This window comes from Thunnus thynnus, chromosome 17 (assembly GCF_963924715.1).
Source record: "Thunnus thynnus chromosome 17, fThuThy2.1, whole genome shotgun sequence".
NCBI lineage: Eukaryota > Metazoa > Chordata > Actinopteri > Scombriformes > Scombridae > Thunnus > Thunnus thynnus.
The window spans coordinates 10,397,950-10,425,183 of NC_089533.1; the positions used below are offsets into that span (position 1 = coordinate 10,397,950).

Consider the following 27,234-nt stretch of genomic DNA (forward strand, 5'->3'; position numbering starts at 1 on the left):
CGCTCAAGCTAACGTTAACACGATGCCTGTGTGTTTTGTACTAGGATGTAGTCCTTTCGCTTAGCTGCAGCTCTCAACATGGCCAGACTTGTAGTGATTTTCACCTCTTTTAATACTTTTAATGAGTGAAATGCCAAAGTGCCAAAGTGACAGCCATGTTGTTATGTGTATGTGTGAAGTCTTAAATACTAATGCACCATTTGAGGTTGACGCAATTGGAATTTAACTGTGTTTGCACAATGACAATAAAGTTACTGCATCATGTTGGTGTTGGTGATGTATATTGTGCGAGACGAGGGATGTAGTTCACTGAGCGGTTTCACACAAAACTAAATGGTCCTTTACTATTTTTACACATAACTTTTTTTGTGTAATTCATGGCACAATTCAAACTGGATCAAAAAATTGTCTCTTGTCTTTGACTACTGTACACATTTTTTTCTGAAAAAAGGTCCCATGGGGGACAGTGGAAGGAGAGGGACTTTGCCTCTTTATCGAAAGGCGCTTAAGATCATTTTCATCTTGCTCATGGAAACGAAAAGATGAGTATATACTATATACTTTCTGTACAGACCAAAGACTGTATATAAAGATGGATGACGTGTCTCTACTTCCTGCCCCTATGCAAAAGTGAAGCCAAAATATCTTGTTTCTGGGAGCTGGCTTCTTGCTTATGATGTCATTTGCAACCAGCCTGTGCAGTAGAGTCAGGTGGCAGGATGACGGCCTGCAGGACACACCCCCTCAGCTGTCACCTTTGAGAGTGACTGTCACAGCTGTCAATCATGACATCACACTCCTTTTTATATGAACCAATAACCAATTAAAACAAACTTATCAGAAAAATGAGCATTTGAACAAATGTCAGCGTGATAATAATTACCTAAAATGATGGAAACCATCTTTGGGAAAAATCTATTTGACATGAATTTTGATTTTTTAATGTTTGGCTTAGGTCCCATCCGCTAACATGGAGGGGGCGGGACTTATGACCTATACTGCAGCCAGCCACCAGGGGGCGATCGAGATGTTTTGGCTCCACTTTTGGGGAGCTGTCATGTCGTCTATCTTTATATACAGTCTATGATACAGACACATCTATATATATACGTGTATATATTTATATACTTTGATTTTAAAGGGTTTCATTCCAAAACGCACCATCCTTTTAAGAAAAAAGTACTTAATTTCAATAAGCATTTAATAAAATACATTTCTATCATAAAACTACTAGTATTTAAACAAAAATAAAGTTTTAAAAGATCTGAAAACTTGTCTCAGTTTGTGTACCAATTCTAATTTTTTCTCACTGCAAATCTTTTTTCTGTTTTGGTCAAGGGCCTGCCATCACCTTTGTATTTCGATTCTTTTAATGGTCATAATCAAGAAGTTTAAAGTAAACTCCTCATCTGTCTTTTCATCTCCCTAACGATCCAAGATACTACCAAGACATGAAGCATGTGAAATAACTAAATCAGTACATTTAATCTACAAATGACTGTTCCTCCGTAGCTTTTGACAAAAAGCGCTCATATGGGCCCCTTTAACCAATGCATTAGGTGTGTGAGAAAAGATGGAAAAACAGATTGAAGGTTTTTACTTATTAGTGGTCAATTTGATCAGCTCAAATCAATCTATGAAAACTACTATGAACACTTTGCCACAATTATTTCGGAATGAAACTCTTTTGTGTGTGTATACAGTATATGTGCGTGTGAGCATATCAACTGAGTTTCAGTATTTGTCCAGAGACTATTTCTTATGTTAAGGTGCCATACTCTCTACCGATTAAGATGCTTAAACGATAACAGTGAGGTTGAAACAGCAACAACCAGCTTTTATAACAGGATCTAGCTTAAAATATTACTAGACAATATTTACTAGTCTTTTTGGTGCAAACTGAAAATACTTCTTACCACTTAATTTTTGCAACGTGTATTTAAAAAATGTCTAAAAAATGTTTAGCAAGCAAACTACTCATATTCGTGCTGTACAGATGAACTGAATACACGTGCCACACTTATGTATCCTCAATGCCAGAAAACAGCTAAGGTGTCAAGTTATTACCCTGCACTCAATTTTCTCACTCGTACCAAACTTGCTTATGCTCAAAGCTGTAATTGGTAACAATACATGATACATGGACAATATGAAATTAGCAGCATTCCAGGCGGCAAATTGTTTGGCACCCAAAATATCCAAATGACAAAAAGATCTTTGCTTTTTATCCTGTACAGCTAAAAATAATCAAAGCTGGTTGCCTATATTCAAACCTCAAAAGGCACCGTACGCATCTGATGCCAGTGTGCTACCACAACATCAAAAAATGTGTCCCTGTACAAATACATCTAGTGCTCACTGAAACTTAGGCACAAAGAAAATAGCTGCATTATGTAATATAACTACTATGGATATATCATTGAGGCCTCTGTGTTGTACGTGCAGGAGATTGCATGCTTGATGACAGCTTTCGGGAAGATGCCATCCTTTCTAGAGGCTTCTTCCCGTTTGAGGGAGACTTAAGACTTACTTCAGAAGTGGAAGACTTGGACTTGCCTACATGTAACAGAGTGCGACTGAGAGAGCTGGAGGGCTTGGAAGACTCCTTTGTCTCGGTCTTTGTCTCACCTCCATGAGTCTCTAAAGATGTCTGTGATGACACAGCGTCTCCTTTCTTTCCGTTATCACCACTGATGTCCTTGGCTTGTCCGTTCTGCTTGCACGTCCTCTCTGAGGCCTTTTTGGCAAGCAAGGTGCTTTTTCCTAAATCAGCCGACCGGCGGCTTTCCCTTTGTCGAAGGGCACTCTTAAAGAAAGACAACCCTTTTTCCTCGGATTTGCTGCTACGTTGCAGGTCTCTAGTGGATACGCTGGGTGAGCGCAAGCTCGTGACAGAAGAGCTGCTGCTGGAGCTCCTCACAGATCTCCTCTCAGGCCGGTTGCTTTCTCCAGTCTTAGACGGGGTAGAGCGGGCTACAGAGCTTCCTCTGAGATTGTCGACCAGAGGGCTAGTGTGCATAGAATCTCTGCTGTAGCTCCTTTCTACCAGTCTTTTCCGACTGCTCGTGGAGATCTTCTCAGTGACGCTGGAGCTCTTCTTTGCAGTTGGAGAAGGAGAAGCTGAGGACTGTGGTGTGGAGCGCACACATGGCTTATGTTGTGGTGTTGCCTCTAGAAGTTGAGTCGACTCCTTTGTTTTGGAGGGAGTCCCACTGGGTGTGGAAGTGCTTTTCTTGGCACTGACACTCTTCTCTTTAGTATTGCTCACCTTTTTGCCTTTCACAGGTGTACTGGAAGACGTCTCAGAAGTGGAAGTCTTAAGGGTTGAGCACAAACGTTTCTTGGAGGTTTTCTCTTGCTCCACTTTGGAGGTCTTTGTGGAGCCTGTGCTTTCCGCCTTTGAGGCAAACCCTACGATACTGCTTTTGCGTTTCTGTTCTTTGGAGGGAGTAGCTTGGGTGGGGAGAATGTTTTGGTCTATAGCTGTAATCTGGTTGTTGTTTTCAGTTGGCTCATTTTTGGTGGTCTTCTTTTCCACTGGAGTGGGAGCCCTACAGTATATCATGTCTAGGAACCTTTTATTGTTGTCCTGGTCACTGAAGTTGCTCTCCGTCATAGACGAGGGAGTCCTGCTGCCAAAGTAGCGCTCATGTCTACTGTAGCTGCCAAAACAGGACGTGGAGACTTTGTCATCACAGGCCTCACCTATCCTCTCCAGAGGAGGTGAACATCGAGAGTCGAGGGAGAAACGTGAGGGTGAGTTGGATCTCATGTGCAGCTTCGCAGACAGAGACCAAGAGGGCTTTATCCCGCTGTCGCTGAAGGCTAAAGGGCTAGCGATGGACGACCTGGAGGACAAGCTCTGACGCTGAATGCTCCTCACAAAAGGGCGGACAGAGAATCCTCCTTAAAACAAGGAAACATTTCAGGAAGAGATTTAATTCTTGTTCGGGAAGTGCTGAAGACCCTGAACTCAGCTTCCATATGCAACTAATAAAATAAACTCATACAGTCTGGCATACAAAAGGCACAAAACAGGACAAACCGTCATACTGCTTTTCATTCTTCTTCCATAAATTAAGTTTTGCAGATTATACAGTACTATTTTAATTTTAATTATGATGACCCAATCACATTTTGTTTTTATACAGGCATCAATATTTAAATGTTGTATTAAATGAATTAGTCACAGTTTTGCCTGCATAATTTCTGCCTATTTAATTTCCTTCTATTCACCATTTTGGCCTTTGGGTTAACATTGTATTTATGAAGTACCTGGAGCTATATGAATAGCTTTAATTAATTTACTCTTTCACTGATGCACCTCTATAGTGACATGAATATCATCAGGGTTTCACACAATTTTTTTTTTTATAACTGAGGGGAACCTCTGCCTGAAATAAAGCTCACCTCTACTAAAATCATAAAACATGTAAGCACTTTTATAAAATAAAACATTAACTTTTAAAGAGGTGCTATTTTCACACAGTAAATCCCATACAGTTAATTAATCTTGTTATTTTTAGGTTGTCATCTAACTAAATTGATGATGAACTGACCACCACCCTGTACATTTATGTAAGTTGTGTAAACCTACTACAACCTGCCTACAACTTTACTATTATAATGAGAACTGATGCCACAATTTAATGATCTGAGCACTGAAACACGTAAGTATTGAAAAACAGGAAATATATTAAAATACATTACACTGCATCACATAATTTGGAAGCATTATCCATAGTCAGATCTGTGGAAACTAGAGTGAAGTACTAGTTTAGCTGGCCACATTATTTGAAAGGCTGCTGATCCTGCACTCTGGAGAGTAACAGAGATCCTACATTTATATTAACCACAAACAGCAGCCCGAGCCAACGTCTGACTCACTTTGTATTCACCCCATGTGTGAGGTTACAGATTGGCATTTGAACTATTACACTAAGTTTTAACTGTTACACTCTTGGTACAAAGGTTTGTGTTGCTAATCTTAAGGTGGAATACACCGAAATACAATGAAAGCAAAGCTGTCTCTTTGAAGCCATTTAGTCTGTTTTCATTTTGCCACTTAGGTCTATAGATAGATGAAAAAAGGTCTAGTTTCATCTTGTGAATGAATAATCAAAAAACAAGAGTTTAAAATCATAAGCAATTCTAAACTTTGTGCTTTTGCAACATCAACATGAGTCAGAAGACTTGCTGCATATACTAAAAATGTACATAAAGGCATCACAACAAAGAATTACAAGCTGGTAAAACTGTATTAATTAAAAGCATATAAATATGAGCATCGTCTCACCATCATCTTCACTACGTTCTCCAGGAAACTCTACTGACTCAGCCAGTGAAGCCAGTGAAGTGCGTCTGGATGAGGCTCCAGAGGCCAAGCTAGCAGGCCTACTACCAGGCAACCTGTTGATCCAGTGGTCACACAGGGACGAACTGGTGGAACCTGTGTTAAAGACAATAAAAATTCCAGTTTCTACAAACTTTGAAAGCCACAATAAAGCATATTACCCAGTTTTTTTATTCAAATAATATGATAAGAAAACCCCCAAAAAGGTCTGAGTCGGTTGCTGAAGGCTGCCGTCACAGTAAGGGGAAGATCTAAACTAAAGATTTAATGTTACAGATCAAAGTAACAGCTCTAAAGATATTGAGCATCATCGACAAATATCTTGTAAAATGTCCGGTGTAACTGGTAACACTGGTTTATTAACGAGTTTATTAACCAGTGGGAAAATTTCCTCACCCTGGCATCGTTAGTACAAATTTATTTCTTTTGCCTTGCCATGTCTGTGTTTGATGAGATCATACAGAAACCATGTGTATCTTCTGCAAATTGGCTGTGAACATCTAATATCTAAATATGCAGGAGAAAAAAGAGAGAAATGGAGTGAGTTAAAAATGGTTTAACTCCATGTGTTATCTGAAAAAGGTTAAATTAAAAGCTGGTCTCTGTGGTCGGTTAGTAGATTTGAGGCTTCCCCTTGAGGGTTGAAGGTTTTTTTCTGGACCAATTTCAGGTTGCATTCCGACATAGATAAAAATGATAAAATTCACATCAGTGGAATTACACTCTCGGGGAAGACGTTTTGAGTAGGCGGGTGGGCTTATTTTGGTGTAATTGATATCTGTAGTGTGAGTTTATGTCCGCAGGGAAAGGAGATTCTGAAATGCTTCTGGCTCCAGAGATCTAGGCGCCAATTAATTGTGTACACGGGTTCATTTATTATGAATAAATAAATGGATATTCTCAAATTGCCTGATTAAAAATAAAAATAAATCAGACTAGAAGGGAGCGGAGACTTTTGGATGCTGCAACCAGATGTGTGCGTCACTGCAACCAGTCTGGATGTAACAGTTACTACAAATACATGACAATGTTAATGTAAACACTGCAATAAAACTCCACCTTCCTCAAAATATGATTTACATTTCTAAATACATCAGGTAGACACACAACGAGAGATGAACACTGACCTGCAACAGAGCTGTTGGCTGACCAGGAGGGAATAGCAGTCCTGCGCTGGTAAAACAGTATATAGGCCGTCTGCTGACATACGTCATCATCAGCTACTGGTGAAACCTCACTGTCATCAAAGCAGTACCACTGACCATCAATGGAGTTCTTACAGTAAGCTGTGAGCACAAAGCAAAGGGAAGAACGAGTTGAAAATAGATGACGAACACATGACTACACAGTCTAATTCTCCTACATCCTGATCATTTTCACATACAGCCTTTATATTAACTGCTACATGTGTTACCTGTGTAGTGGCCTCCGTGCATATTCCCATGATGGTTGCACACAGCGTACAGGTCGTACAGGTAGTCATCAGGGTTTCTTCCCAGGCCGTACGGTCGTCTCCATGGTGACCAATGGGAAGGTAAACTCCAGCTGCTCTGGCTTCTTTTAACCACATGAGGTGCCATGTCCATGCCCATCAGCGGGAACTTCACCATGTTCTGCATCTTCACCCTCCGATCCCCCTCCTGAGAGAGAGGGAACGACATACACATTAGCAGCTCACTTAGTGGTTGCAGCAGTGATACATTTTCCTTTTTCAGTTTATTGGAGATTAAAATACATTTTGCCTAACCTATAAATGATGTAAGCATCAGAAAATAAAATGAAATTAATAAACACATCAAGTGGGGCTTGAAGTTTTTTCAATATTAGTGCAAACATGACCAGTACAGATAAACAACTTTTCATTACCTTTAAGTACTTTGAGAAGTAAACATATAAACAAATGAAGAACTTTGCTAAAATAAACTGACCAAATGTTGATTGTAAATCAGGAAATGTCTCATCTAGGGCTGCAACTAATGATTATTTTCATTACCGACTAATAAATAAATGGTTAAAAATGTCGATCGCTGTTTCCCAAAGCCCAAGATGCAACCTCAAATGTCTTGTTTTGTCCCAACCAACAGTCCACAACCCAAAGATATTCAGCTTACTATCATAAAAGGATAAAAGAAACCAGAAAATATTCACATTTATGAAGCTGGAACAAGGGAATTTCTGCATTTTATCTTAAACTAGAAATATCGCTGTGCGGTTGTATGTCTCTGCCAACCAGTTAAGTTGCATCCAAGTCTGTCCGGACTCATAATATTTGTAGTGAAGCCTCTGAAGGAATTTAATAAAAGTTATTATGTGTATTTTCCTTTTATGTGTTCACATGTTTGGCCAATAAGGATGATTCTGATAGAACATAAAGTTGTAGCCACGACAGCACACAAAGCTTCAGATATGGATGTTGCTGCACAGAAGCTTCAAATTCTAAAACACAGATGGTTCACACACACATCTTCAACCCGGCAGCACAGAAGATTTACACAATCACATTAGTGTCACCAATTCAGTATCCAACCAAATGTGAAATATGGTCACAATCTCCCCTTCTGTTTCTGAGTTATGGCGTTAAATAATGGCCAGAAAAGATTTTTTTTCCAAAACAGTAAAGTTGATCTTTGTCCTTTTGGATATAAAATGTCATCACATTTTATCCTATTAGACATTTGTGTGAAGCTTTGTCATAATTAGCTTATGAATTCTTGAGTTATGTCCAAAAATGTGTTTTTAGAGGTCACAGTGACCTTTGACCACCAAAATCTAATCAGTTCATCCCATCAGCGTGCCAAAAAAAGCACTGAGATTTGATACCCGGCTCTAAACTTCAGAATTCCAACATTTACTTCAAATCCAATAAACACAGATTAAGGAGAGCAAGTCCTTCTCGCTCTTGACAATCAGAGAGTATTTGAACAGTGATTTCTACTGATCTGTGTGGAGATGAGCTGAAATATACCTGTCTGAACCTCTTGAGATGCAGTATGAGCACATCCGGCAGCGTCCACAGGCTGAGCTTAATGCGGCCCTGCTGCAGCTGCTTGCAGTGGGGACAGCGCCAGGCATCGTCTGGGGCCAGCTGAAACACACACACACGCACACACACACACACAGCACAAAACAGCGCCCATCAAGGACAAGCTCCGACCACACTGCTTATAAAATAGGCCTCACACAGGATGAGGCCCTGAGTTTTTCCTCTCTATTCTCCTCTTAGAGCAGTCGCAAGCAAGTCAAACCACAATGTATATGTAGGTCTTTGCTTAGAATTTCTAGTTTATTCCAAACATAGCATTAGGAGTCAAATACCCGGCAAAACCACAGTGAGTGAAAGGCTTTTCAAACTTCAGATCAAGAATAATAAACCCGTGGGGAGGAGACAAATGTGAGGCTATATTTCAAAATATACTTATCACTGACATGTGCCAAAGCAAATCTATTTATTAGCTAATGTCAAACTACTGACAGAGCAGTAATCGACTGTGTGTTTATGTATGTGCGCTGTTACCTGCTCCTCCTTCGTGTAGAGCTGGAAGCACTGAGCGAGGGTGCAGGCCTGCGGCTGATGATGCTGTTCCCTGTGCAGATAAACACTCTCGGCGTCAGGGATGTACTCTTCCTCGGTGTGTCCAAACAAACTGTGGGGGGGAAATAAAGCACAGTCGTCCATTCATTCGCCGACGTCGTCATGTGAGGATCATAGGATCTGCTTTGTGATTTTGGTGAAATTGTTTTTCTATATCGAACTAAAATATTTAATTAAGCTCACTGAAATGTCAGAGGTTGATGTGATTGTTTAACACAGAATACCAGTTGGTCTTATGATGTATTGTCTATGTATTAAAACACAGAAAAAAGGTTGAGAACAGCTTCACAAACTTAAACGTTTACAGGTTTGTAAGGAATTTCCTGCATATGCTTTGGAGCCGACTTGGAAAATTGATTAAAAAGTAAACTTGTCATCAACACATGACTTCTGATCAAGATGTGACTTCTATTTGACTACCAACGGGTGTGTATGTGTCTTCACCACACGACAGTAATTAGCTTAAGTGAGGCGACTGAGCAGACGTTTTGTTGATTGTGTAGTTGGGACTACAGACTCTGGTGTTTACTTGGTTTAAAAAACACAACTGTTTCAAATTAAGCACATCTGTTAGTAGATTTAGTAAGTTTATTTTTCAAAAGCAAATAGTGTGAAGAATAGCAGTTAGAGAAAAATGTTGGGAGGGATCTACACTGAAGGGCCTCGAGAGAGGGTGAGTCTTGTATAATAGCTCAGTTTAAGACTGAAGTGCTGCTGAACTTGACAGTTAGTCTTTTCAGAAGTCCTGCGCGGTTTAACGACTGTCACCTTCAATTACTCTCAGACGTTACCACACCTTCACCTGCAAAATTGTGTCCTTAACTGACAGATGAAGGTGTGGTGATGCTTGAGTGAGTTTATCTTAGTGACTGGCAAGCAGGAATGTCAGGTTGTGAAAACGAGGATTTAGCAATGAAGGGTCAAACCTCGGTAAGGTTTTTGGCCGTCCTATCAGGGCCCACCGATACTTTGATTCAGTGCGTGATAACGTTTGTTTCTTACTTCTCGTCTCTCTCATGGCTGACACACACACACACAGCTGCAATGTTCAGGCATATTTTTTCATAAATTTTTTAGCATTCAAAAGTCATCAATTGTGCTTTCTACATAATTGCTTACAAGACAAATCTTATTAGCCTTAGTAAATAAATGGCTTTCAATTAAAATTCTAGAAAATTACACATTAAATGCCATATCTACAAAGCAACTGACGAGTTATTAAAATCAGTGGTTGAACCAGTTCCATTGTTTAATCAAATGTCATTTGGTCTCCCAGACTAACAGTTTTGCAACAAACAGTCCAGCTTTTTGAAATTCAATATATTGTTCCCAATAAAGATTACTGCAAACAAATGTCAAAAGGTGGCATTTGTTTAGTCTGTGCAAAGCAAAGGCAAAACAAAAACGGACGGAGCAAAGAACCCCAGTAAATATTAATCTTTTTCACTCACTAGTCCTTGGTCTCTTTGTCCCACTCGACCACAATCTTCACATGTGGCGGCCCCCCCTGTCCACAGGACTTGTACGCTCTACGGTGAAAATAGAAAGAGTAGAAAACACATGACATATTTAAGCAGGTTAAATTTAAATTAGATTATACCCCTTAAGTTATGTAATTGCAGGCAAGTGTGAGAAGTCAGTGCTGGGTAAAGCTGTGTGCTACATGTGCAATTATGTGCAATTTAAGACAAAGTGCAGGACGTGTTTATCCAATACAAGAAAAAAAAAGAAGAAATAATTCAGTTTATTCTTGAAAAACAGACGTAAGTTAAAAGTTGAAACATATTTTGTTAAGGTTATAGAACTGTGTACATAATAAACAAGTATATATTTAAAGACATTCAGCTCTCTAAGGACCCATTTATCAATCACAGCAGTGACAAAAACAACTGTGATTTCTCTTTGATTCATGCGTCTTTATTGAGCAACACTGTTGTGGCTTGTTTTATTATTATGAAGTCATGCAGGCTACAACCCAAACTTGATAAACTGGCATTTTAACAAACAGTCAAAATCATGTCAGGGCACGTCAGCTAACCAGGCCTGAGAAGGAACAGAAGTGATGGGGCATGTTTGTAAAAATAAGATTTAACGAGAGGAGTGATACAATCTTGACCTCACCCCTATTAACCAACGTCATGCCTGTCTCAACGTTTGCGTGCACGTATGCAAACAGTGACAATGTCGCTGACATTAAGGTTTGAAAAACACTTTTTAAAAGACTTAGTTAGGCATAAAAAATTCACCCTCTTAAAACGGATGTATAGTTTTGCTAAAATGACCGTGTTACTCTACTACAAACTATCTGATTCCATGATTTGGTTTCAAATATCTTCCAATTTCAATCCTAGTAAGGACTGTATTTCCTTGCCTGCAACACAGTGGATGAAACATTTGACTCTGCCTGTACTTGCTTCACAGGAAGAGGTAAAAAAAAAGAAAAAAAGATGGAAATAAAGTAAAATCTCGTCCAAAGCTGAAAGAATCTGATTCAGTATCAATATGCAGATGCAAATGGGCTCCAGTAAAGTAATACAGTATTTTTATGCAACAGTAAAATGCCAAAAAAAACCCTCAAAAAATGACATATCGCTCAAGATTTACCATAATATACATTTTACATCATAACACCCAGCTCTAATGAAGCAGTTAACAGATATATAAAATAGCAGCGCTGACCTTTCCACAGTTGGGTGACACAGTGGTCGCTCGTCTTGAGGAAGGAGGTAGGTGATACCAACGACGCCGACCACTCGGAGACTGAAAGGTCCCACCTGCACCCAGAGACGTAGTAACATAAAACACACCGCAGTCGATATTTTCTATTTACTAACATAATCTGAAAGAAAGGAATTCCTGTCGCTATGTAATATCACTAGAAATAATTGAGATGCTTTCACGTTTGTAATCTTCCTACCTGAATGTAAACCCCGGGTCTCAAAAGATGACGCATTTTCTCCAGGATCTCTTTCTGCAGAGCATCCCAGGTCACAGTGCGCTCCATGTACAGTACAAAAGGAAGACCGAACCTAAAACAACATAGGCACCGTTAGCTGTATAATACTGTGTTGCAATGACATTCTAATATTTCTTATTGACATGAACATGAAAAAAAAGGTTATACAGTCATAAGAAAGACAGAAGACATGGTGGCATCTAAGGATGGAAAATATTTGAAGTTGCTGTACCTCTTTCCTTGGTGGCCGGAACAAGCTCTGTTACACACCAAAAGGATCATTTTCTCTGGTCCCAGGTTTTTATTGGGTGATGCAGTAACAGGAGTCATGGCCCCCTGCATGAAAGATGGAGTCCTGCTGATTTCTGTCCCATATTTCAAGTTGTTATGATTTAGGTTTGCCAGAAGACTTCCTGCGAAAGGTAGAAAGACAGGTCTTGATAGTTTCCTTTGTATTAATTTATGTGTAAAAGAAAGTATAATATTCCAAAAAATATTCGATATGAGTTACCTCTTTTTGTGCGTATGTTTTCCAGTTTAAACGTCTCTGGTGTCTCGAAGGCAAAGATGGAATCGCTCTCTTGAATGATGTCAAGATCGTCGTCGTCGTCGCAAAATGAACGATGAAAGCCGTCATAGTACATTTCAGTCAAAACAAACTGAAACAGGGAATAAGAAAGGAAATTTAACGATGTGTAACACTAATAGTGTCTTAATTTCTTCAAGTGTTTCTACTGTTTTATTCCAAAAACAACACAAACATCACAACATCCCTCCTTATGCCCCCCCTTAACTGTCATTTACATGTACTCTCGTGGCATTTTCATCATGTCATTGTTCATTAACGTTGGCACCCAGCTGTTGCAGCCCTGAGGACAAATGTGTTTATAAATGTGTTACTCTCTTAACTACGTATCACATTCACTCTATTAAAAAAACTGGGCGTATAACAAACTACTGCTCAGAGGTAGAACTGGCTTAAAGAGTGTTGAGCTAACATTGTGTGACTGTAATACAGTCTCACTGTGGCAGACCCTGAGCTGGTAAGAGACAGAAATAGCACCTGGTCCATTGGGATCTTGGTCTCACGTGACACAGCATCTCTGAGGCGATAGACAGTGCTGTTGAGGGGCACCGCAACTCCAATCCTCATACAGTGAGAGTACTTCCCCTGGTAGACCACTGTCACATACAGGGGCCTGGCAAAAAAAAAAAAAAGGTAACACAGTTTACTATGCTGGCGGTGTTTTTCCTGCTTTAAAGCTATGATTTACATTTATTATACCTATAAGAGCAACATAAAGTATAAGTTTAAGGCTATTACTCACCGTGTGTGTGGTAGTGGGATGGGTAAGGAGATGCAGAGGAAGGGATCAAATGTATTGCTCTGCTTTTGGCAATGTGGGCAGGTGAGAGAAGACCTGTTGGGACAAAAAAAATTTAAAAAAATAAACCTCTCAATGTACCAGATACATAATGTGACAATACTAACAGAACACAGAAGTTTTTATTAGATGTAAAGCTTACCTGTACTGAGCCTGAAACAGTTCTTGTACAAACGACCCAGCTGAGAGAGGAGGAGACGGCCCCTCAAGGCTTTGATCGTCTTCCTCAATAGGTGGCTGAACAAACACATGCAAGTTTTATTAGTCAGATTAATAAGTCATAAATAATGCCGGTCTATCAGGATGCATAAGCTACTTTGAAAGCCATACGGCCTCCTTATACTCTGTTATTATTGACTAATTCATGAGGATCAAACAGAAGCAAGACAAGGCAAGTCTGGCTTAGCTAGACCCTGAATGCAGTCTGTTGGTAAGATACACTAAGAGTGACCAGAATAATTTAAGCACTTCAGCTTTCCAGATCCCACCAACTGCACAGCTGAGCAATACAAGGGAAATATCCCATTTAGATTTTTATACTGATAATGTGATTTAAATTGCCAAATATTTCTTTTATACATTAAAAATCCAGGTTTCTACTGGTGAGCCACATACACTGAGCATTTTTCAATAAAAAACACCAGAAAATGTCCATTCCAGCACCAGTAAATGCGTTAAATTCACCTTTATAGCAGGCCTGCTGTTGGGGACTGTGTTGAGGTCCTCGTGCACTCTGTCCAGCAGCCACAGAAGAAACTCTTGAGCATCATGTTGAGCATTCCCTTTAAACTGAGTGGCATTTTTTGACACAGCGTTCTGCAAAAAAAAATATGCATGACCAAAAAGTTACAATGTGTGCAAGGCCGAAGTCACTGTTTATACTTAAATTACCCAAAATGTGTGTGTCAGTTGAGTTTCATTAACTGCAGATCTTTAACTTCATTTGTGTGGCAGTTTGGTAAGATAATTTTTTAACTTCTTATACCTTCTTACATGCACACTTATGCTTCTAAAATCAGAACCAATAACAAAATACAAAACTTAAAAGGTACTTTAAATATCTACTAGATGTTTATCATAATGGCTTATCTGAAGAAGCACCAACATAACAAAAAATAAATCCTTTTCTACATGTCTACTGTATGTTGCCATTTAGATTTTTCCTTGATAAACACTGATTATAAAAGCACAGTGTCAGTCCACTTCTGACACTATCTCGCCTTGCATCATCCATGCCGCTCTTACCTTAAAGTCCCTGCTATGTTGAGGGGTATACTCAAATGTCCATAAAGCCCGCACAAGTCCTGACAGTTGCTCTGTAACCTCTCCTTTGGCCAGGGGACCCTTCTTCTGCAGATGTACACCATTTGTCTTTGGTTTGTCCTCATTCAGCTCATCGTCCTTATAGTGCTCCAAAACGAGGTACTCAGCAAAGAGTTCAGTGTTACTGAGGCACTGCAGGATTGCATTCATGAAGCAGGTGTTCCCGTGGTTTTTCAGACCGGACACTCCAGGAATTCTCTCTCCGGACAGGAATCCCCCGAGGTCCCCATCATCCATGGGCACATCCTTGTTTCCAGATTTAAACGTGGAAAATCCTCCATCATCTTTGTCATCCTCGGTTTGCACTTCAGATCCAAAGTGGGATAACGCTGATAGTGTCCTCAGGACTCTGCTCATGAAACTGCCCACAGAGCGCACAGAGCCTCGCCTGAACAGCTTCTTGCTGAAGCTCGACTTCTTGTCCTTGGTTGCGGCTTTGCAAGACATGATTTCCCTTTTCACAGGCGTCCAAACTCAGACAGATGTGTAGTGCAGAGCCAGAAACACCTCAGCGGCTTGCAATCTGCTGCTCCATCTCAAAACATGTAGACAGCAAACTCTTGCTGCTGGCAGCGATAGGTGAGTTAGCTAACCTTCTGATAACTAATAACATTTTAACTGAGGTGGCTCTCCCTACAGTATGCAACGGTAACAGCGTTAACTTAGATGTTTAATTTCACTAATTAACTAAGTTATAACCTTGCCTAAATCAACATTGCTAATGTCAGTTGTTTCTGTCTGCAACTTGCTCCGGAGTTGCCTTGCTTTTGCGGTTTACTGTCCCGCAGCAGTGAATCAACATCGGCTCTTCTGAGAACGAAAACAGCAGTGTTGGCTGATTTAGCTAATGCTAACGCTAGCTACAATAACAACAAGAGCCACAGAAACCGCGACAGTCCAGTTCAGCCGAGATGTCCAACTCCAACAGAAAGTGACAGTCCGCCATGGTATGCAGCTAATGGCGTTCAAAGCAGAGAGTGTGTCAGAAATGTGGTTAACCTCACATTTCTCACATATTTGGAGGCACATTCGGGCTAAGCTACCAAATAGCAGAATCCTTCTACTTCTTCTTCTTCGTGTTGTTTGTGTTGGCAGCTGCTGAGCCAGTTTACAGGCGCATTACCGCCACCTGCCGGACCGGAGTTACAGCAGCAGCCTGGTTGTAAAATAAAAGTTTATCCGCCAACCTTGTTTCTTTTGAGTAGTTCACAACATACACTCACCGCCCACAAAAGTGTTCCTAATATTTTGTCCACTCCATTAACATAGATGAGGGGGACAAAATATTAGGAACACCATTCAATATAAAGCACTGCAGTACACCACCACCACCACCACCCATTACGACGTCAATAATAAACATAGGGTAGAATTATCAACTTTCTGACAATGTCAACAAAAACTGGAAATGTATAAGCTTCACAGATGTATATTTCATGGCAGAGCTATTGTATTGGATTGCTTTAGATTGCACAGGTATACCTAATGAAGCCGTCTGTGAGTTAAGAACCAGCCAACAATTGTAATTGGCAATAATTTAATTCTATATATTGATAAATTATCAAATGTTCTCTGCATCACGTTAAGGAAGCAAGTATGCCACACATTTTTAACCAGAATCATGACTAAACATATCCACAGGGTTTATTTCATGAGTAGGACTATAACATTGCATACATTATTCTCCATGCAAATATAGACTCAGATATATTTTCTTAATTTCAGCAGCAGATGTAGAGCTGAGGTTGGCATCACAAATACCCAGAGTTTTTGGCTTTTGCATTACTTATCCATTGAATAATTCTAAAATTAGATTCATTATGCTTTCAATACTTTTGTAAGATGCACTCTGTGTGGTGTGAGCTGTTCCCTGAATGTTAAACCAGTGCATAAGTATTAGTCTGACTCTCCTAATCATTAGCATTTCTCCCATTTCAAACTGTTTTGAAGACCACCAATTATGCCAGCTCAAAACCCACTTTTTAAAGATTTGTTTCTGCTTTTGACTTGAAGGGTTCATATTGTGATACAGCATCTATATCAACCTTGATTATGCTTTTTTTTTTTTTTTTTTTTACAGCTGAACCTCCTACTGACTGAAACTGTGGAGGATTCACTTCTTAATGATGTTTCTTTTAAAAGGAATTTATGTTTTGAGGGAGGTGATAACGTACCAGGAGGTGAAATTTACAAAAGATCAGATGTGTAATCAAGGATCACCATGATAATAAAGACATAATGTATTAAAACAAAACAAAAATAAGAAAAAAGTAAGAATAAAGTCATCATATCACTGCTTCTGGTCAGTTCCCTCCTCTACCTGAGGGAGGCACAAAGAGCACGGGAAGAGAAAAAGAGACAGAAAGGGAGACAATGTGCCCACATGTGTATGCGAATATGTCTAATTATTTGAGTCCCTTAATACAGTAATGTTATCAGGTGGTGTGTGTATGTTTGCATGTGTGTGGGTGTAGTACAGTCATGCTATAATAATGTGTGTGTATGGTATGTGTCTGAATAAAGACTCATGATACACTTTGTATATCCATGTCATTAAAGATCTTAGCCTGAAACAAAATGGTAAGAATATTGTTGCTTCAGTGGCCGGGCAGGTATGATTAAATAAAGTGAAATTGAGTTTGAAAGAGCAATAACACTGTGAGTATTTTAATCATGAATCATCCATCTGGACAGATGATATAACAAGTTTCTTTTGTCAGGTTAGTGGGAGGAGAAAATGGGAAATTTAATGATGCCAGTGTTAAAAAACGTTGTGTAGTTTTTTATGCTGCTTAGCGTAGGACGTCATATTGATGCTGTAGTGTTAGAATATCATGTGAGGTGACTAATACTAATGTTGAAACTGCCTTAAGTAATGCTATATTCCTGCTGTACCTGTATGCACTTCTACATATGGGTTTTGTCATCTCTTGTAATTCCTTGGAAGCCAAAGTTTGACCTTCTCTAATATCAAAGGCATAATCAATGCAACATATTGTAAATACGCCTATAATGTGATGGTTCTCCCTTGAATCAGCATGTAATTACTCAAGTGAAAAGAAGTGTGCAGGAGAAAAAGTGCTGTCGGACTTGTCAATAACTACACAGATAAGTGTTTGCGGATAAGAACATTAAGTGACAATTATTTTGTGTTGACGAGTGCTGTGATGTCCATCACATGCTGCAGATGAGCTGCTGTTATATGTACATGACACAGTCCAAGGAAGCTCAGATGGGACAGGGTCGCTCAGGTCGTGCTTCCATTTCAAGCATTGATTTGAAAGAATGTAATGATATCACAGGAGTTAATGTGGTTTTCTTGTAAAACACATCTAGACTTGCGTGTTGCACCTCGTTAAAAGCTTTACTGATGATGTGTCACATACAAAAACACCGACCGAGGCTACATACTCACTACTCACCACTGGGTGGCTGTGCATGCATTTCATACTTTTTAAAGCCTTTTTCTGTCTGCTAAACTTCTACTTATTGAAGATATGTGAACGAAAAAGTGTTAACATGTGATATACCTCTCTTCTCATGGATAATATACTGAGGTCAATCATCTTACTGTATATATTGTACACATGAGAGAAGAAATCAATAACTTCTATCTCTAAAAGTTGCAACAGTAAGATGTTAATACAGCATGTCTCTGACAGGCTTCGGTATGATTTTGAGCAGTTAAATGTAGTGACTTGACATTGATTGGTGATTTCACAGTCTTCATAGGATTGGATGAAATAATTGAGACAAACCGATAAAGGAAATAATCAAAAATACAAAAAATAAATATACACAAGTAGAAGACATTTTATTTTTTTAAAAAAATGTAAATGTGGAATTAAAAGTCAGTTTTGTTTTGGTCTTGGGTTGGTCTCTTGTTATTCGCCGTAGACACTTGGAGCAGTTGGAGCCAGCTGGGGAAGTTCTCTAATGATGTGTCCATGGAAACAAGGCAAAGGGTCACATGTGTCTTATCACTCAACGCAGGAAAAGCCTTCTGCTCCGGTTTATCTGAGATTTTAACATGATGTCAAAGCATATCAAAATTTACAGGAGAGTCTACCCTTTTCTTTTTGGCACCATTAGTGAATTAGAGAAAGCTGATAACTCGCTGTCAGACTGTTATGTGTGGGGTTTTTTTTTGTTTGTTTTGTTTTTTTCATTCACAGCTCAGGAGGCACTCAGGATCAGTCAAAAGAGAAAATTTCCTCTCTTAACATGCGTTGGTGAGAAAACACCAAACAACTCAGGCCCTTAACATGAGCAATTATCCAATCATGACCCTGTTAAGGATCAAGTATTAAGGCTTTGTGTTGAAAAACAGTGGATGTCGGATGCCGTTTGAATACTGAACTACAGCTATTATGTTCTTTTAAGTGTTTACCCCATGTACAACTGAAGTGTTGTATTGTTTTGACCTTAGCAGGAATGTGAAGTAGCTCCAAAAAGGCTCCTAAACTTTTCTTTTTTTAAAAAAAAATCAGGCATTTGCAGCAGAGATTTGCAACACAACGTCGCATTGTTTTCACACAACAGATAAGATTTGATTTTACGTTACCTTGGAGTTATAAACACATTTCACTCTCCGTAATTGATTTGAATTGTTTCACATTGTAAAATGAATGCTTCACAATTGCCCCTCATGTAGATTATTGCAGGTAAACAGTGATAAGGAACACTCTCTAATCGCAGGATGCTGATAAGCTTTGACTTTGTTGACGGTGATGAAGGGTTCCATTCTCGGATTGTCAGTCCTGCACTACGGTGCCCGTCTGCAGCTCTGTTATAATAGCCATGTGTGAAATAATTTCTATGCTTAGAGAGAGGCACCTCTCCCCTGCGAGCATATAATTAATGTTCCTGTGCCTATTTAAAGCATTTGTGCACATGCCCCTCCGTTCATGTGTCCTAATGTGCAAACAGACGAGTGAGGAAAATGCCTGATGTGTCCTATAATACGAGAGGGCTCCACAGTGCTGTTTATCATCTGCTCAACCGTATTTGCATGGGCTGTAAATATTAGGAGCTTAATTCAATGAAGCATCGGCACACAGCATATTGTCAAAACAGGTGTCAAAGCCAAGAGTCAATTTAGCACAAGAATCATCAAGGAAATTACATTTTTTGTTCCATTATTCAAATGTTAATCCCACGCTTGATCTTCTATTAATCAACAGGAAATTGTGGTTCAGATAGGATATTGAATATGTCCAATGGTTTAATATGGTTACCATTACATGTTTAGTTCTCAACATACCTGTAGTAGCTCATGGTGGACATATACAGTGAACAACAGGCTCTTGGGGCGGTAACTCTTGTCCCTTTAATGATGATCTGTCTTTTTTAATGGAAATATCCAAAGGTATTAGGCTATTGTTTCAAATAATGTGTTACATAATGAATAAATCATTTAAACACTAACAATCACAGTAAAAGAGAGGTCAGTGTTGACTCCTGCTTTCATTCATGGCTAATAAGAATAATGAAATATTATAAGGAGGTGTTATTTCATTGGCCAACACTAAATGTTCCCCTTACATATTAACACATTAGTGTATGTTTGTTTGTTGAGGATAGACTACACTGATACCTGGTTTACTGGTCTCCTGCTTAGTCCACTGACACACAGGATTTAGTCCATTGAAGTAATGTTAACGACATTTTTAAAGCACCGGATGAGCTAATTAGGCAGAACAAAGTAAAAGTACATGAAACCCAGCCTGACTGACAGCTGAACCTGTTACCTCTTTCAGCGAGAAGATTTTTCTCGGCGGCATCCCTCAGCAACAGTCAAATGATGCCTTCAAGTGCACTCTGTAAACTCCTACATCTGGTTCCATTCGAGTGCTTTTGGTCGGAAGTAATTATCCCAGGTACTGAGCAACCCAGATATGTAATATGAATATTCTTAGTGTTACTTTTCTGATAGAAATCGAAATAAAAAATAAAATGACTAGGTATAGTGTATTTAAAATTGAGGTTGTCAGTTTTGCACATAATTTAAGATGGTTATTTATTTCATTAAATTCTTGTAGGACTTAGTAGGGGGCATATGTCAACAAGACACTTAAAATATGAGCATAAAAAACTGAAACCATTACTTCTCTTATCTTCTTTTGACCAGTTGATGATATTTCAGGTTATGGGAATAATGGAAAATGTGTGCTCTATAGCAAATTCTGTTTAATTTGCTATTTGATTAACTGCTTCCCTCCAAAAAGCAAAAGAATAATCACAAACCATATCCCAAAATGTCCCAAAACTTGCCCTAAACATCCAACTACTTATACATCATTAAGTAAGTAAGTAAGTAAAATGGATTTTGTTTGCTGTTGTTCATCTCAGTAATAATAATGGGGACACGATAAATGTAACATGGAGCAAAAATTGTCATACAGTACATTTACATGGCCACTACTTAGCATGCATGTCACGTTATGATACAAGACAATGATAATCAGTACATTTGAACAGCACATACAGACTTGCTGTACAAATAAGTTGATCACAAATGCAAAAACAGCAACAACCAGGCTACACACAATACAACTACTTATAAAAACATGGCTTTAACAACCAGTTGTCCGCACAGCTCCTACCTCTATACGTCAAAACTAAGATTTTCCTTATAAAATTCCTTGTTTTTAGCTCCTGCACCTTTTTGGGTCGCTCGGTCAAACTCGCGGTCTACGATATATCCGACACTAATCGAGGTCAGTGAAGTATCCCTGCTCTTCCTATGGCCATATTTGGCTGAACATCGGTGAAGCGTGAGCTCAGGAAAGCATTTCGAAGGATTAAAATGAGCTTTTGTCTGTCGTCTATCACAAGAAAAATACCCAAACGTTGTTTTCACATAAGTTGATCGCGTCACGTTGACAGAAGAGTCCTGCTGCTTTGACCAGAGCTTTGATTCACTGGAACTCTGACACACGCAGCAGCAAAAAAAAAGAAAAGAAAAAAAACATTGCACCCTGGAAAACTGTCAGGAGACACAGGTGAGCTGGATTTCTCATTTTTTTATCAGCATGACAAATTATACCTTTATAGTTTGAATGAAATAAAGCAGAAAACATGCATCAATTGCACTGACTCAACTGATTAATTGGCACCTGTTGATCTGAATTTTTTTCCTGCAGCTGAAAATATTTTGAATTGAGCCCTTTTGACAGAGGATAAAGTTATCTTGATACCCAGATAACAACACTATATAGTCCATATTATATGTATATATATATATACATATGATTGACATGATAAAGCTCAACTTGTGAATTAGACCTGTTCCACGTATTGTGTAAAGAAATTACATGCTGGACTAAAGGATATCTGCCACACAGAAGTTATAAAGATTTTATGTACAATATTGGAAACCTTTTTAGAAGCTGCTCTATGTGAGGTCAGATTTAGGGAGACACACATTCTGACAATCCTTTTTTTTCTAGTAAAATGTCACATAATGTCGGTTTTATCAAAACTCTTAACAGGTGGATTAGGTTGCATGTTTTTATGAGGTACTGAATTTGCCATTTTTGTGTGGTTTTGTACACCCTCTCCAGCCACATAGCCTATTACTCTGCACATCTCAAAAGCTAGAAACGCCCCACACCCATCCAGTATCAAAACACACACACACACACACACACACACACACACACACACACACTAAAACACACAGTATATACAGGAGCACCAGAGCAGCATCACATCACATAAAGATTAAGCATAAAGTTGCTGTTGGAGACATGAATTATTTTTGCGGTGAGAGGTGAGAGCACTGGTGACGAACATCTTGCATGTTCCTTCTCTGTTTTACTTCACTTTCCAAGTTTCACCAAAAAAAAAAAAAAAAACAAGTTTTATCTCTCATGAAGATAAAGGCAAGTTAAGACCTTTTAGTCTTGATGCGATTTTGACCCCTTTAGCAGCTAACACATAATGCTTGCTGAGCCTCATACTGTGTATAAATCAATCTAATGCTTTGCAGATGCTTGTGGAGTGAGCTCAGAGAAACAGAGAGAGAGAGACATAGCTCAGCTAGAATTAGCTTCCCCCAAAGGACAGCAACAGCAACTCTGAGCCTGTAAATTACCTGTGCTTTTAATATTGGCAATAATTACAAATACAGCAGATTAAAGGGGTAATAAAAAGGATTATGTGTCATAATTGATTAACTGCATGAATTAGACTTTTCTTTTCTATTAGACTGCCGTCTAGCTCTGGTTCACCATGTAGTACAAAATTATTATAGATGTCTGAATTCTGCAGAAATGATCTTTTTTGGTTTTTTGAGGGTTTTTTTGATAGTTAAAATTTTCTGTCTCTGTGTGACTTTCTCCTTTTTTCTTAAGAAGCTGCCTGGCACAGGTCATAACTCCACTTTAGACTAATCATCAAGAGTCCATTAGTCATTAATTAATCATTAGCACTTATTATTATACAGTAGATCAGTGGTCATTACTCATAGCCCTGTCTATAAAAGACTGGGCTGAAGCCAGCTTTCCCCTGTGTTTTCTTCTCGCAGCACATTCAAAGAGACATCATAAAAAGGTTATGGCAACGCTGTGCAAACATAGTTGTTCTGTTCGGAAGTACGCCATTAATTATAGCATGTGTGAGTAGTTGTATGACTTCAGAGCATCACTTGTATTGTAGCACATCGTCTTGTAGATGCAGATTGATGTTTTTGCGTAAACTACGGAGGTGGCTTTATTGCCTCGGCATAAAGATTTAGTGGCTGCTATTTTTGACGATAGTGTTGCTGCTGGAGTGAGTGTTTTCAGGGCGACAAAGGCTCTATTATCTGTGGTATAATAGGCAAGGATTTGTAGCATTGTTTAAGTTTTATATTTTGTGCGTAGCTGTCAGTGATTTCTGCTGCTTTGGCTGTGATGCATACGCCCTTTACAAAAAAGCTCACAACCGTCAATTCCTGGGATTTTCTCTTGCAATCAATTTCTTAGCCAAAGTGCCTGTCATTTGCCTTGACAACACTGACTCTAGGAGCTTTTGGGAATAGATTGGGTTTCTGGATTTCCTGTTTCTTTAGGTCAGAGGCTAGGTGCATGCGATATAGATCACAGCAATATCTACACTTTTACACACCCAATCAAGTGGACAGCTTGTTAAGGATTTGACACAGAACTGGCAGTTTCCATCTAGCCAATGTGTCCCTAAGGGTTATTCACATAATAACATTGATGTCCGATCCATATCCCAGCTGATGAGACCCTCGGTTTTTGTCTTAAAGGTTATGATAGTCATGCTCTCTAACACCAGCAACGCTACCGTGTGATCTGCACAGTTATGATTTGAGTATTCTCTCGGGCTGATGTGGCTAAGTTCTGACGAATATGGAAGTCAAAATGTGCACATCTTGTTTCATTCAATTACATAATCTGCCGTCATAAAAGGAGAATTGAGAGGACAGTTAATATTTCTCTTTCATTTTGTAGACTCATTGTAGACTCAGGAGGATGCTCCTAATTACATTGATTATGAGACAACAACAAAAAAAAGAAAAATGTAGAAAATCATAGTCTCCCCCACCCCCTCCTCTCTTTCTTTCTCGCCCCGTTTGAAACACTCAACAATGCTGTAAAGGATGAAGCTTTTCACGCTCAAACAGACACTTGGAGAAGTGCTCCAACAACAAAGACTAATGACTCAGAAATGTGCATTGAAAAACACACAAAGACTAATCTTGAGGTGTCTGTTTGAGGCTGTTAATGACCCACTGGTGCAGAAGACATTGTAAACCTTGCTACTTTATCGATCTGCAACATTATCTCTTGTTGTTTTTTTTTTTGTTTTTGTCTGACATATACATTAGAGGCTTCAAAAGCGAAGGCAATGAGAAGCAGGAATAATAGTTTACATGCACAAGATCATGAGTCACATTGAAATCCATCACTGTGGACTGATTGACACCTCAACAGTGAGTGAAATCTGCAGATTGGGCTGCTATGTGGGTGAGGAAGTGTTTTATTTGCATCTGGATTGCAAATCCCCTTCATATATGTCTCTCTCACAGTTGCGTTAGGGGACGAAGTAAGAAAGATTTTGGCCTGTTGTGACTGGCAGTATGAACTGTGTATATGTAATGTTTTGCTGCGTTAAGGTGAACACATTATAACATCAAGGGTCTTTTTTTTTTTTTTAGCCTTTGTAGAATTCCATTTACCTGTATTTACCAGCTCCTTTTCCTCTGCTGTTACCATAGAGACACTCCATCCCTATCAGCAAGGCGCCTTTGGCTGCTGGGCTCATTGGCTCTCACAGGAGAGAGACACTGGTGAGCAAGTGTTTCCCTGGCACGACTTCGGCACCAGTGTAGCGAGAAAGGCATTTACTTGGCTTTGACAGTGTTTCCTTGGCAGTGGGCGCCCCACCGACGGCGGCGCGTCGACTCGTTTTGTCACTATGGGTTGACGGCTGAGACAGAGTGAAATCCAGTTGGGAGAGATCCACTCCTGTAATTGAAATGAGTTCACCAGGGAGACAGCTGCTCCACGGTGCCTGTTAGCTGTCAGCACAGTCCCCCTGCTCACCAGCCTGCATGCACTGGATATGATGTGATGCTTGAGCAGGGTTTTTGCCTGTGACACCATAGTTTGAAGTCAGAAAACATTTTCCCTGTTTACCACAGCGAGCAAATATGCCTCAGGTATTTCAGCTGCAGGACCTTTCAAAGATGTCATGAAGAGAGCCTAACACTGTTAAATAGAAGTCACCCAGTAGAGCATGAAACAGCAAACAATTTCTCACCTTGCAAAGCTGCAGCCTCTGATGTTCACTGACAAAATGCACATGAATGCAGTGTTGTTTAGCAGCCAACACAAGACCTTCTCTTTGCTCTAAGTGGGCTTGCACATTTGATAAAGATGACAAAATACAGAAATGAAAATAAAGCATTTTTAATATTTAATATTTAATTTGTCATGGGCTGCACATAAACAAAGACCTTTTGTAAATCAAAGACAAAGAAATGTACAATATGTCATCTTACACGGTGATGTTACTTATGTTTCAGGTCAATTAGACCCCAATGAGCAAACTGTAATAAAACTCCAAATCATGGCTCAAACTACAGATTATTTTCATTATCGATTAATCTATCAGCTGTCTGGTTTATAAAATGTTAGAAAATGTTTATTACTGTTTCCCCAAAGCCCAAGATGCAACCTAAAATGTTCTGTTTTATTCTAACCAACAGTCCACAACCCAAAGATTCTCAGTTTTCTATCATAGGGGACTAAAGAAACATGTAAGAAGCTGCCCACCTGAGACTTTGGCATTTTACTTAAAAAAGGACTCAAAACAATTAATCAATCACCAAAATAGTTGCCACTTATGTGGATCAACTAATCGATTAATCAACTCATCATTGCAGCTCTAATCCAAATAGAGGGATGGTGCTGCGTCATAAGTCCTGTTAACACCAATTATAGATGAAGAGCTGAAAAGCTTTTAATCATTTAACCAGGTTTTAGCAGCTGCGGTCTCTAAGACCCCAAATAGAACATTAGAGTTAACAGATTTGATTCCCTTCATAACTTTGAGATGTTTTGCAAATCACTTCACAGTTTTTTTTTTTCCTATTCCTGGTGATAAATATCGCACTATACTTTCTTGTTTGTGACATATTTCCTGTGCAGACACAGCGGAGATTGACAGCAGAAAATATCATTGACTGTGAGATTCAGCCAGACTCAAAGAGCAAGAGCTCTCTCAAGGCTCGTGTTTTAGCACTGACATTCAAAAAGCACACCAGAATAAATCCATCATAGACGATGCAGAGGCAGACAGTCTCTCCACTCATGGGAGCTTTTAGTAGACCATGATGCAATGCAACCACAAGACATGTTGCTGTGTTGACAGACTAGTCAGTTAGCTGTATGTTTATCGGCACATGGAAATAGAAAGTTCACACCTTTATCTCTTTGAGAAATATGGGAAATCACTATCTGAAGAAAAAAAATAGAGAAAATTCTCAGCAACAGTTCGTCACCGGAGCGCCTCGGAGATGACGCGTTGATGATATCTGACGGAGGAAGAGTATTGACACTTCAGTGTAACGGAGTGAAGTGTGGATACTCTAGGTGGCATCCTGGATCGATAGCGTACTGTCCTTTGGCTCAGCCGATGATGCAAACTTGTGCCATGAATTTCTGGCTTGTTCTAAGCTGGAAAGATGACCGCGTGTTGCTCTCTGTGTACAGTTGGCCCGGAGCGCCGAATGATAGCAGTCATGCAGGCAAATATGTTTCATTTTCTCTGGATCTGTTTGGTATAAGCAGTGTGATTGAAAACAAGTGACCTTCAGCAGTGCCATCCAAAAAAAAAAAAAAAAAAAAAAATCCTTTTAAAATGGGCAGCATCAGCTCAGAATCACTGAGCTAATTGTCCTCTATTACAGTTTGTTAATAACAGCGACTATTGTGTCTCCCAGCCCACGGTTCATTGCTTCTTTTTCACATAGATGTGCAGACATTGGCTGTCAACTGTTGAAAAGAGTGTCTGACTGAGTATGTCTGACTGTCTTCTGAAACAACTTCTCCATCAATCAAACCCTCTCTCTTGTGTCCTTGTCATTCCTCCTTTTTTTTTTTTTTTTTTT

At 39.3% G+C, this 27,234-nt stretch overlaps 2 protein-coding genes across 2 annotated transcripts in view; one reads left to right on the top strand and one right to left on the bottom strand.

The window, feature by feature from the left end:
- Nucleotides 1–1,989: 1,989 nt before the first annotated feature.
- On the bottom strand, nucleotides 1,990–15,850 carry usp31 (ubiquitin specific peptidase 31). Its single transcript, XM_067616068.1, has 16 exons — nucleotides 14,532–15,850; nucleotides 13,971–14,102; nucleotides 13,429–13,523; nucleotides 13,230–13,322; nucleotides 12,965–13,100; nucleotides 12,413–12,560; nucleotides 12,134–12,314; nucleotides 11,863–11,974; nucleotides 11,625–11,719; nucleotides 10,397–10,474; nucleotides 8,868–8,997; nucleotides 8,319–8,438; nucleotides 6,768–6,993; nucleotides 6,481–6,639; nucleotides 5,297–5,449; nucleotides 1,990–3,906 (listed from the first exon to the last, which is right to left on the bottom strand). The coding sequence occupies exons 1-16, from the start codon at nucleotides 15,054–15,056 to the stop codon at nucleotides 2,417–2,419; spliced, it is 3,873 nt and encodes a 1,290-aa protein (XP_067472169.1). The 5' UTR covers nucleotides 15,057–15,850; the 3' UTR covers nucleotides 1,990–2,416.
- Nucleotides 15,851–21,333: 5,483 nt separating this feature from the next.
- baiap3 (BAI1 associated protein 3) overlaps nucleotides 21,334–27,234 on the top strand; it is a 39,115-nt gene continuing 33,214 nt past the window's right edge. Inside the window, exon 1 of the mRNA XM_067570477.1 lies at nucleotides 21,334–21,613. The gene's annotated coding sequence lies outside the window, so the exon portion shown is untranslated. The remainder of the gene's footprint in view (nucleotides 21,614–27,234) is intronic.